At 45.3% G+C, this 11,057-nt stretch overlaps 2 protein-coding genes across 7 annotated transcripts in view; both read left to right on the plus strand.

The window, feature by feature from the left end:
* Nucleotides 1–3,188, plus strand: part of LOC102238352 (collagen alpha-1(XII) chain-like) — an 80,236-nt gene extending 77,048 nt beyond the window's left edge. For 5 of the 6 annotated variants that reach the window (XM_023347416.1, XM_023347411.1, XM_023347413.1 and 2 more), the window contains 2 exons: nucleotides 151–321; nucleotides 2,657–3,188. In XM_023347416.1, coding sequence (XP_023203184.1) covers nucleotides 151–321; nucleotides 2,657–2,757 — 272 coding nt within the window. In that variant the 3' untranslated portion in view covers nucleotides 2,758–3,188. Of the gene's footprint in view, nucleotides 1–150; nucleotides 322–650 lie in introns of all 6 variants that reach the window. The other variant, XM_023347415.1, reaches the window with a different exon arrangement.
* A 105-nt stretch (nucleotides 3,189–3,293) lies between these two features.
* LOC111611347 (translation initiation factor IF-2) lies at nucleotides 3,294–6,166 on the plus strand. Its single transcript, XM_023347478.1, has one exon. The coding sequence runs from the start codon at nucleotides 4,875–4,877 to the stop codon at nucleotides 6,075–6,077; it is 1,203 nt and encodes a 400-aa protein (XP_023203246.1). The 5' UTR covers nucleotides 3,294–4,874; the 3' UTR covers nucleotides 6,078–6,166.
* The last annotated feature ends 4,891 nt before the right edge of the window (nucleotides 6,167–11,057 follow it).

An 11,057-nucleotide genomic window follows, 5' to 3' on the forward strand; every position in this document is an offset into this window, starting at 1 on the left:
GAAATATTTATATAAAAGCTCAGTAGCTTTTATTTTGAAAAGCCAACAGGATTACTGACTAGAGGCTTTTATTGTCTAATGAGACAGGAAATGCTCCTGTTCCTAACCATACAGAACCAGGAAGTGTTTGACTTGAACTCTGACCCCCAGGTCCTCCAGGAGAGAGTCGGACCGGGACCCCGGGTCCCTCTGGCTCCCCCGGGCCCCGCGGCCCTCCAGGACGTCCAGGCTACGCCGGGGCCCGCGGCCCCCCAGGGCCCCCCGGCTACTGCGACTCCTCGCAGTGCGTGGGGATTCCCTACAACGGCCAGGGATACATAGGTACGTAGGAGGAGGAATGGTGATGTGGGAACGATCCTCTGGTGACGAGTCTGGGTCCAGGAGTGGATCAGAACCGCACCACTGAACCGGGTCACAGACCCAGTACAGTTCCAGTTCAATTCTGGCCCTCACTGGATGGTTCTGACCTTTCCTGACCGGTTCTGAAATGGTTCTGACCCATTATGGAACAGCAGAACCTCTGAATGACAGTCCGGTCCGAAGCCCCGCCATGCAGCCGGCGGGTCGGAACCTGGACCCAGACTCTGAGCTGTTGTGCATGTGTTGAGCTGATGGTTCTGACCCGGTCCATCCTGTCTGGCCCGTTTCAGGTTCACCGTATAATTAGCCTTGTAATGCCGCCTGTGCTGCTTTCACTGACTGCCAGAACAAACACTGTTAGAACCGCTTAGAGGAAACCGCCACCGGAAACACTTAACCAGCAGCGAGGGGAGCCGTACTAACCGCAGCGGCGCCGGCGCCACCAACCCGCCCGGCTCAGTGGAGGAGCATGAGCAGAACCGCGGCCCATACTAACAGAGGTGGATTAACAGAGGCGGGTCGTCCTGAACCCGGCTTTAACTCGTAACCCGGCACCGCTCCTCTGTGACCCCGGAGGGTCCGGTTCCTCTCCATCCACAGAACCTTTCCTCTGTGTTCTCCTAAACTGGGTTTCTGTCAGTAACCAACTCCGCTTCAATCTGTGTGATCAGGTCACCTGACTAACACCTGCAGGGGGCGTGGCCTCTGCATCTGACAGCTCAACGAGTCCTAAATGAAAATCTGTTGGAAGGACAAAAGTTCTGGATATTTACTCAAACTTTCTGGATTATTTTTAGAAGAAGTGGATAACGCCAACTAAAAAGTTAGCTGCGCAACTCTAAAACACTAATGCTAACGCTAAGGCACTTTACTAATGTGGTATTTAGTGAAAGCTATAGCTAATCCTGAAGCACTAATAATAAATATCAGTAATGCTAACACTGAAGCGCTATCTTGACATTGTATTTATCCAACGCTAATGCTAACCTTAAAGCAATAATGCAAAAATATTATTTCAGCTAATGCTAAAGCGCTAAACCAATGTGGTATTAAACTAAAGCTAATGCTAATCATAAACATTAGTTGAGCTAATGCTGAAGCTTTGTACCAATGTAGTATTGAGCTAATGCTAACCCTAAAGCAACCATGTCTGCTATAACTAAAGCCTATATAAACCTGGTATTTAGCCAAAGCTAATGCTTGACCCTAAAACATGAATTGTAAACAATAGTTCAACTAATACTATATAGCACTTTAGTAACATTTAGATTAAGCTAATGCTAACACTTAAGCATTAAAACAATAACATTACTTCTGCTAATGCTAATTTGCTGTACTGACAAGGTATTTACTAGAAGCTAGTGCTAAAATGCTAACTTCAAATGCGCCAAGAGGAAATGAGACTGTTGAGTAAACAGCATTCAGCCCCTTCAAAATAAGGGCACGAATGTAATCGTCTACCTACTTGAAGAATTCTTAGCAGTCGATAATCAAAACAAACTTTATAAAACTGAAAGTTTATAAAACAGCCAAATGGATCATTTCAGAATTTATAGCTGAATGTTTTCAAAGTTAGCAAACAAAAAGTTTCCCTGCTATTAGCAGAAATGTTCCCACCGCTAGTTTTTAGGATGAATCAGGCCCAATCAACCGGACTGAACAGAACTCTTCCGGTTCTGTGTTGGTTGCTAGGCAGCGCTGGTCCTTTTTCAAACAACTGGAGGTTCTGATTCCAGGTTCTGGACCAGAACATGAAGGACCTGAAGGTTCTGCAGGGCCAGGCTCGGTCCAGGAGTGGAAACCTCCAGAACTGACCTGCTGTCGACCCGGCAGAACCCAGAGCTGACGATGATGATTATGGATTCACCGTCAGAACCAGGATGTGTTCTGGTCCACATACAGACCAGCGGTTGGTTCTGTGTGGCGTTACCGAGGCAACCGACCGTCAGAGCACTGAGGCGGGCTCACACGGGGGGATCTGGTTGAGGCCCGGTGGACCCGTTCTGGTTCTGATGCTGTTGGGTGTTTTGGTTCCCTGTTGGGTCCGGTTTGGATCAGAACTCTGGTTCTGTCAGTGAGTCCAGTTTTAGTCCAGTCTGGATCAGAACCAGAACAGAACCTCTCCCTGCTAGCTGCCGTTAGCCGTCAGACGCATTGGCCACGCCCCCTCTCCATGTGGCCACGCCCCCTGCTGTGACTAACCTGTTCTGTCTCACTAACCTGAGCATGCTCAGAGCGTGCGGTCGTCTGTCCGGTCGTCTGTCCTCGTTAATCTCAACGCAGCGTCTCCGAGCAGGAACCCGGGCCGGCGCCGCCCCCCAGGAGAACCAGCTGCTCCAGAACCAGCGCCGGAAGAGGTCGCTGCCCAGAACGCCGTCTGGCGGGCTGACGTCATAAAAGCGGCGGCTGAACGCCTGAAGGTGTTTGTGAATACTGTTGGCGCGGCGGTGTCGGCACTGGAGGAGGCGAGTGTTTGACCCAGTTCTTAGAACCGGAGGAGGTTCTGCTTGGGACCAGTAAACCCAGTAAACCCTGTGAGCTTCCCGTTTTCCTGCCTGTACCATATTTGCATAGAGTGAGTGTTAAAGCCGCAGCTTCAGGTCCAGTATAACTCGGCTCTCATGTGTATCTTAGTATTTATCAGTTTGCCTTCATTCTGCCACGCGCTGCTTCTCCGTCCTGTTGTTCTACCGGGTCGAGTCAGAACTTTTCAGACGCAGCATCACTTTTTTATTGTTTTAGCTGCAGATTGTGAAATCCACAGCCGTATTTTCTTATTTATTTCTGAAAACGGAAGAGGCATTTTTCAATAAAACTACTGAAAATCTCATGTGGGTGGCCTGGAGTTTGTGGTTCCTGACGAGACAAAGAGCTCAGGACGTCCAGAGGACAAACGTCTGTCTGCAGAGGACGGACACGGTTTGACCCATCAGTCTCTGGTTCTGGTTGTTAACTGGTCCATAAAACCAGTCATGGAGAAAATAGAGATAGAAAATATCCTGGATGGATGGATGAACCAACTGTTGAATGAGTGGTTGGATGAACGCCTCTGTCTGGTATCCGTTCTTCTTCTTCTCTGGTTCTGGGTTCTGGTTGGATGTTCTGGATCTTCTCGCCTCCAGCTGCTCTGGGTCGTCATGGTTTCAGGACCTGAGCTGGTACTGCTGACGACGTCACCCAGTGCTCCCAGTGCTCCCAGCAGCAGCAACTGTATCTGCTGCGCTGTTGAAGCTAGAGGAGCTTCAGGCGGCTCTCCCCACAGCGCCCCTGCTGGTTGCCTCCTGTCTTTACATCGGTTCAATGAATCGATCAATAAATGATCAAACTGTTTATGATCTTCACTCTGAAATTAAGACATTTAAAAAATAAGAACAGAGTCACATTAGTGCAACAAAATGTTTTATTTCAGTAATTATCCGCCAGTGCAGCAAGAAAATTACATTAAAATTTAAAAAAGCACTTAATGTAAAATTTTAGAAATATCAATTTAAGCACTTAATGCTTAAAATAGTGAGATTTTAAAACTAATTTATGAATTTATTTCAAGGTTGATGAAAAACAAGCAGATGTTTCTTTATTCATGTCTGCAGTTCAGGACTTTATTACATTTCACTGAAAAATGTTTTTATTGTTAAAACCTTTGTGAACATTTTAAACATCCAGTTTGAATAAAAATATTAAATTTATTAAATCTGATCAGATGGATTCAGACGATCTCTGATTAATTTTAAATGAAGTTTTTCTCTGAATAAATGAAATAATTTGATCTTTATGGTTTTAAATGTGTCTATTTTCCACCCCTTCATGGTTTCCATGGTTACTGGAAGCGATGCTGGAAACCAGTTCATGGAATATTTACACACAGGAAGTGAAAACTTGATTTTAATTCAGTTACAAATAATAAGCTGAATTTGGTGAATATCTGTGAATCTGTTAATAAACTGAATAAAATTTTTAGTATTTTAAATTAAAATGAGTTCCAGACTTTAATGAGTTGCATTATGGGATGCTGCGGCGGTGATGGCGGCGCTGCGGTGCTGCACCACCCACATGGAGGCCCCTGTTCTCGCCGTCGCTGGTTCGATTCCTGGCCTGGTGACCTTTGCCCCCTGTCCTCTCTTTCCTGTTAATTCACTATGAAATAAAGGAAATGATAAAACCTTTAAAATGAGCTGAGTTATGAAAACATGACAGTTTCAGTTGATCAGATTTCAACGTCTCCTGGTTCTGAGTGAAAATGATAATTTCAGTAAAATAATGAATATATTTATTTAACTTTATTTAAGGAAAGTTGATTTTATTGAGCAGAAATAAAGCAATCCAAACAGAACTGGACCCGGTTCTGGAAGCTGCTCTCAATGTTTAGTCATAAGACTTCATGGTGACAGCTGCTGTTGGTAAAATTAACTCAATACTTTGAGTTATTCATCCATAAGAGGGAAATATGTTATTATGTTTATTAATGTCTCAGTTTCAACTAAACATTTAGCTTCATAATTCAATATTTAGTCTCCATGAGTTTTCAGGACTTTAGTCAGTCTGAAGTTCAGAGAGCTTTTAAATCCCTGGTGGGGTTCCGGTCTGTTGGGTTTGACTATCTGCACTTCATCACCAGTTTTCAGACTCGTTTCGTTTTTCTCTCTGAATCAGAATCATTTCAGCAACATGGAAACGTCAACGGTCCGAGTGTCTCCGGGTCCGCCGGGCCCACTGTGAGGGCCCACACACCGGGCCCTCACAGTGGGCCCTCACACCGGGGCCCTCACAGTGGGCCCTCACACCGGGCCCTCACAGTGGGCCCTCACACCAGGCCCTCACACCGGGGCCCTCACAGTGGGCCCTCACACCAGGCCCTCACACCGGGGCCCTCACAGTGGGCCCTCACACCAGGCCCTCACAGTGGGCCCTCACACCGGGCCCTCACATCGGGGCCCTCACAGTGGGCCCTCACACCAGGCCCTCACACCGGGGCCCTCACACCGGGGCCCTCACAGTGGGCCCTCACACCGGGGCCCTCACAGTGGGCCCTCACACCGGGGCCCTCACAGTGGGCCCTCACACCGGGCCCTCACAGTGGGCCCTCACACCAGGCCCTCACACCGGGGCCCTCACAGTGGGCCCTCACACCAGGCCCTCACACCAGGCCCTCACACCGGGGCCCTCACAGTGGGCCCTCACACCGGGCCCTCACATCGGGGCCCTCACAGTGGGCCCTCACACCAGGCCCTCACACCGGGGCCCTCACACCGGGGCCCTCACAGTGGGCCCTCACACCGGGGCCCTCACAGTGGGCCCTCACACCGGGGCCCTCACAGTGGGCCCTCACACCGGGCCCTCACAGTGGGCCCTCACACCGGGCCCTCACAGTGGGCCCTCACACCAGGCCCTCACAGTGGGCCCTCACACCAGGCCCTCACAGTGGGCCCTCACACCGGGCCCTCACATCGGGGCCCTCACAGTGGGCCCTCACACCGGGGCCCTCACAGTGGGCCCTCACACCGGGCCCTCACAGTGGGCCCTCACACCAGGCCCTCACACCGGGGCCCTCACAGTGGGCCCTCACACCAGGCCCTCACACCAGGCCCTCACACCGGGGCCCTCACAGTGGGCCCTCACACCAGGCCCTCACAGTGGGCCCTCACACCGGGCCCTCACATCGGGGCCCTCACAGTGGGCCCTCACACCAGGCCCTCACACCGGGGCCCTCACAGCGCTAAACCAACGATTTTTAAATTTTTTTTACTTTAAACAAAATAAGCACAAACAAGTGCATATATTCCAGCAGTGCAACTCTGTAGAGGCAGATTTTGAAATGGAAATACGAAGTAACATTGATAAAGAAAAAAATAACTAAAATGGCAACAGGGGGATTCATATGTTAGGATTAATACTGTGATGGAAAAATTACATTAAGGTCACAGCTGCTAGTCATGTTATATGAATGATTGTGAACTCTCACCAAAAGAACTATTTGGGTTACATGTAGAAGGTTGGAAGCTGTTTTCTACAGTTGCATCAGAACCAGACTGTCTCTGCTTTGTTGTTAATTCTTTTCTTTGGTATAAAACTCATGTGTTTCTCTGCCTGACAGCTTTTCATCCAGACCTGCTTCATTACTGATTGTCTCTGTATTGTGCACAATATATGAATAAACCTGATTGAGTGATTTCACCTGAACAGTGCTTGGAAATAGTTTTTTTTCCACAACAAATATACATCAATTCCATTAATAATTCAGTCAGGTATTCATATGATTCAATACATGTCAGAGATTTCAAATATAACTGGAGTTCAGATAAAAAATGTTAAAAACTGCGGATGATCTCAGCACTCTTTGTTTATGAATAAAGAATGTTGCCAAACAAAATATTACAACAGAGTTTTATTGTTTTGTTTTTCAATAACTCTCCAAAAGTTACCATATCTCTAGAAATAGATTCAGGAAGTGTAATTTTAGATTTGATCCACATTTCTAAGCAATTCCAGAAAGTTTTGGTTTGATTGCATTCATAGAAGATATGATCCATCGTTTCTACATCACTTTCACAGAATGAGCATTTATTGTCATCCATATTAAAGCCATTTATTAGCAGCTCTTTTGGGGGGTAAATTGCATTTAAGACTTTAAATTGTGTTTTGTTTCTTTAGCTTTTGGTTTTATGGGGAATTTTAAATTAAGATTTCTTAAACTTTCAATTGAGTTTTTTCAAACTTGCAAAGAATGTTATTTTTATTCATTTTCCCAGGGAATAAAGTTTCATTTAGACAGCTTCTAATTGTGTGGTTATTGAATTTTTGGTCAGTGAATGATATTCCATTAATAGATAAATTGGGGAATTGTGGGATGGCTTAGCACTTTGGCAAACTTTGAAAACGGTTAGCACACTTAGCTTCCCCTAAAATTATTTTCCAGATCAGTTCTAAAGTGTTAATTTACTGCTTTGTAAACTTTTAGTTGCGCAAATTACAACATCTGTTGAAGTTTTTATTATCGACTTTTAAGATTTCTTTAAGTTTATGTTCATGCTCTTATTTTGAAATGTGTTCAAAGACTGTTAAGGCAGCAGTTCTGTTTTCTCTCATGTTCTTTTTTTTCTGAAGAAACTTTTAGGGCTGGACAACAAATCAATAGCATTATAGACACATGATCAATATTAATAGATAATACTGATAGAATAGTCAATACTTTTACTGAACTTTGATCCACAACCGCACAGCATTCTGGGAGATGTAGGCAGAAGACAAGGTCTTAGCTAGCTAAGGGAGGTTGGTGGCGTCACTCACTCACTCTCTGGTTGCCTAGCAACAACGTGCTGGCAGAGCTGGTGGATGTCAACATAGTTGAATTTAGTGCTTTAGCATTAGCTTTCCCTAATTATCATATTGGTATTACTCTTTAGCCTTAGCATCATTTTAGCAGAGCTAAATTATAATGTTGTATTTAGCTAGAAACTTAAATATTTATCTAGCAAGCTAAATATTAAGTTAGCAAGCTAAGTATTTAGCTTCAGAGTGAATATTCTGTTGGGTCAGGGGAAGGAGCCGTCCGGCGGAGCGGACCGGGTTCCCGGGTTCCCGGGTTCCCGGGTCGGATTTGGTTCTGAAGCTTAAGCAATGTTTAAAGACGGAAACTTTTACAACCAGCTGGTTTCCAAACATCTGGCATGTTGACAGGCGATTCCATGTTTGGGGGCTTTGCTGGACTAAAGGTCATGTCTGTGACCTCTACAGGCCGGCTGTTCGCTGCAGAGCAAATGGTTGCTGAAGCCACACACAGCAGAGTGTTGGTGGATGAGGAGCTGAATCATCGGTCATTGGGTCCAGATGTGGAGAAGTGAACACATCTGTCTGGTGGACCGGCCTGGTTTCATAACCGAGATTCTGCAGAACAAGATTTACTCAACACACTTGGTTCCACCGCAGCTCGGCTCGTCATGCGTCCAATAACTGTCAGAGCGATCAGCCTGAAGCCAGCGCGGTCTGCACGCCTTCGTCTCCCGGGTCTCGGCGCTTTTCTTCATTTGTTCTGAATTAGCAGAACAAAAGCAGCTTAATGTGAGCAGAGAGAGCAGAACCGCAGATCGGGCAGCGCCGCGGGCCGCGATGATTGAAAGCTTTAATGTTTCTCATTTATGAAATAAACAACTTTAGTTTGCTAACTGGACCCAGTCGCTGCACCTTCCACCAGACTGGGCCGGTTCTGCTGTGAGACCGCAAGGTGTTGGCTCAGGCAAAACATTATGACTACATACCGTCAGCGTAACCCTAACCGTACGGCGGCCATTTTTACAGTGACAGTCAAAACCGAAGGCAATAATCTGTCAAAGCAACATCCAGTCATATTTCCACCATCTTCTTAGAGTTTTTAGCTAAATATTTAGTTTGAAATTATTTTGCTTGCTAACTAAATATTTAGCTTCACATTGAACATTTAGTTTGAAACTGTGAGGTTCATAAATGAAGGCAATAACAAGGAGTTAATGGTGCTAAATATTTAGCTAAAGAAAGTTTGAAGCTAAATATCTAGCTAGAAAGCTACCAAGCTACGTGTTTAGCTTGCTAGCTAAAAATGCTTAGTTTAATATTCATCCAAATTAGTAGCCAAGTATTTTTTTAACTCCTTAGCTAAATGTTTATCTGTGTTTTTAGTTCTTTCTGCTCTGAGCCGACCTGCTAAAAGGTCAAGCTAACCCAATTAGCTTGATTTGATCCTGTAGCTCCGGACTGGAGCTTTCTTTTCTCTTCACTGAAGAATCGCTGAACATATAACATATAACGAAACAAGGAGTGCGCAGTGGAGCAGTGGGTTGAGCTGTTGCCTTCCAGCAAGAAGGTTCTGGGTTCGATTCCCGGCCCAGTTTTCATGTTCTCTCTGTGCATGGTGGGTTCTCTCCGGTTCTCCGGCTTCCTCCCACACTCCAGAAACATGACTGCCAGGTAAACTGGTCTCTCTAAATTCTGTGTGTGTGTGTGTTGCCTGGCGACAGACTGGTGACCTGTCCAGGTGACCCCGCCTCTCGCCTGAAACGTTAGCAGGAGAGGCAGCAGCTCCTCCTGACCTTTTAATGACAAGGTGTTAGAAAATGGATCGATGGATATAACTAAACGTTTTTAAAATTAACAATTTGGTTGCCATGACAACCAGAACCCTTTCCGTGACGCCTGAACTCCAGAACCAGAATCGAGCTGCTGGTTCTGGACCTGGTTCTGACCCAGAGCAGCTGCTGCTGCATTCCTTCTGTCATGTAGAGAAGATGGAAACCAGTCCAGGTCTGAGGATCAAACAGAGCCGACACACACACACACACACACACACACACACACACACTGCGCCGCCTCTTTCTCTTTTCGCCTCCAGCTGAAATGTGTTGGTGGATAAAGTCTTCATCATCTTGCTCCTCTTCCTCCGGCTGCAGTCTGGAGGAGATGGAAAATAAAAACCCTGAATCCTCCAGAAAGCTCTGCTGCCCCCTGATGGCCGCATGCTGAACAGCTGCCACTGGTCTTACTGGTTCTGCTGGGCCCAGACTGCAGCTTCCTCCTGGTCAAACATGAAATATGAATTATGTGGAAACTTTTCCACTTCAGAATAACAAATTTGTTATGGTCCAGATTTTTTCCTTCATTCTTTGATTTTATAATTTCTACAATAAAAATCGTCTGATTTTGAGTTTCAGTTGGTTTTTATTGGAACAGCCTGAAACCACAGTGAAGCACGGTGGTGGCAGCATCATGCACCGTGATGGGAGGATAAAGGAGAATCTGCTGTTTCTCCTTCAGCGTTGTGACGGCGGCTCAGGGAATAATCATTTTTCGAGTCTCGACTTGTTTTCCTGGATCTGAACCTGCCGAGGAGCGAGAAGGAGAACAGGCCGAAGGGGAGGGCGGCGATCCGTCAGTCATTATTCTGGAGATCCATCAACGCTTGTTTTTATAGAAATATTGTTCCAGGACAGGCTCAGAAATACCTGCTGCGACCTTTGACCCTCAAACATGTTGAGGCGTTTTCTGCCTGTTGATGCAGAAAATCAGGGAAATATTTTCTATTTCAGGTTTTAATAACTGATAAAAGTGATTTATGCACCAGTCAGAGTAAAAGTTAAATGTTTTCATCTTCATAGGATGAGATTCATGTTGTCATAAATCTGTAAAAAGATGCATCAAAAGTACTTTTATTTTGAAAAGACAAATTTGTAATTCATTGTAATAAAACATAAAAGTGATTTGTCCAGAGCAACAGGAAGACGTTCACTTTTCACATTTATACGTTTGTAAACATGTTTTTTTCTGCTCCATTTTCACCAAATTAGACGGAAATAACTGGGATTGACGTTGCCGGGGCAACAGAAATGATCATGAGACAAAAATCAGCTCAAAAAGTATAAATGTAATTAAAAGTTTGATTAACACAGAAAGTTTCTGGCTGCTTTCTGTGAACTCAGAGCTGATCGTTGTTATGCTGGACCTCCAGATTTAATCTCTTCTCTTTCTGTTGCTTTTTACTCCCATATTTCATCATTTCTAACATGGAGATGAATAAAACTAAGAAGCACCAGCCTGAAATCACTTCCTGAAGTTTAATGTGTTGATAAAAGTTGACCTTCAGGTTCATCCGTTCAGGTTTTGGACTCTTGATGTTCATTGAGGTGAAGATGTGATTTTATCATCATCTGATCAGATCCAGTTTTATTTTATTC

This window comes from Xiphophorus maculatus, chromosome 15 (assembly GCF_002775205.1).
Source record: "Xiphophorus maculatus strain JP 163 A chromosome 15, X_maculatus-5.0-male, whole genome shotgun sequence".
Taxonomy (NCBI): Eukaryota; Metazoa; Chordata; class Actinopteri; order Cyprinodontiformes; family Poeciliidae; genus Xiphophorus; species Xiphophorus maculatus.

What these genes read in the sequence shown, in the direction of transcription:
- LOC111611347 (XM_023347478.1), top strand. Translation starts at nt 4,875, where the DNA reads ATGAGTTTTCAGGACTTTAGTCAGTCTGAAGTTCAGAGAGCTTTTAAA.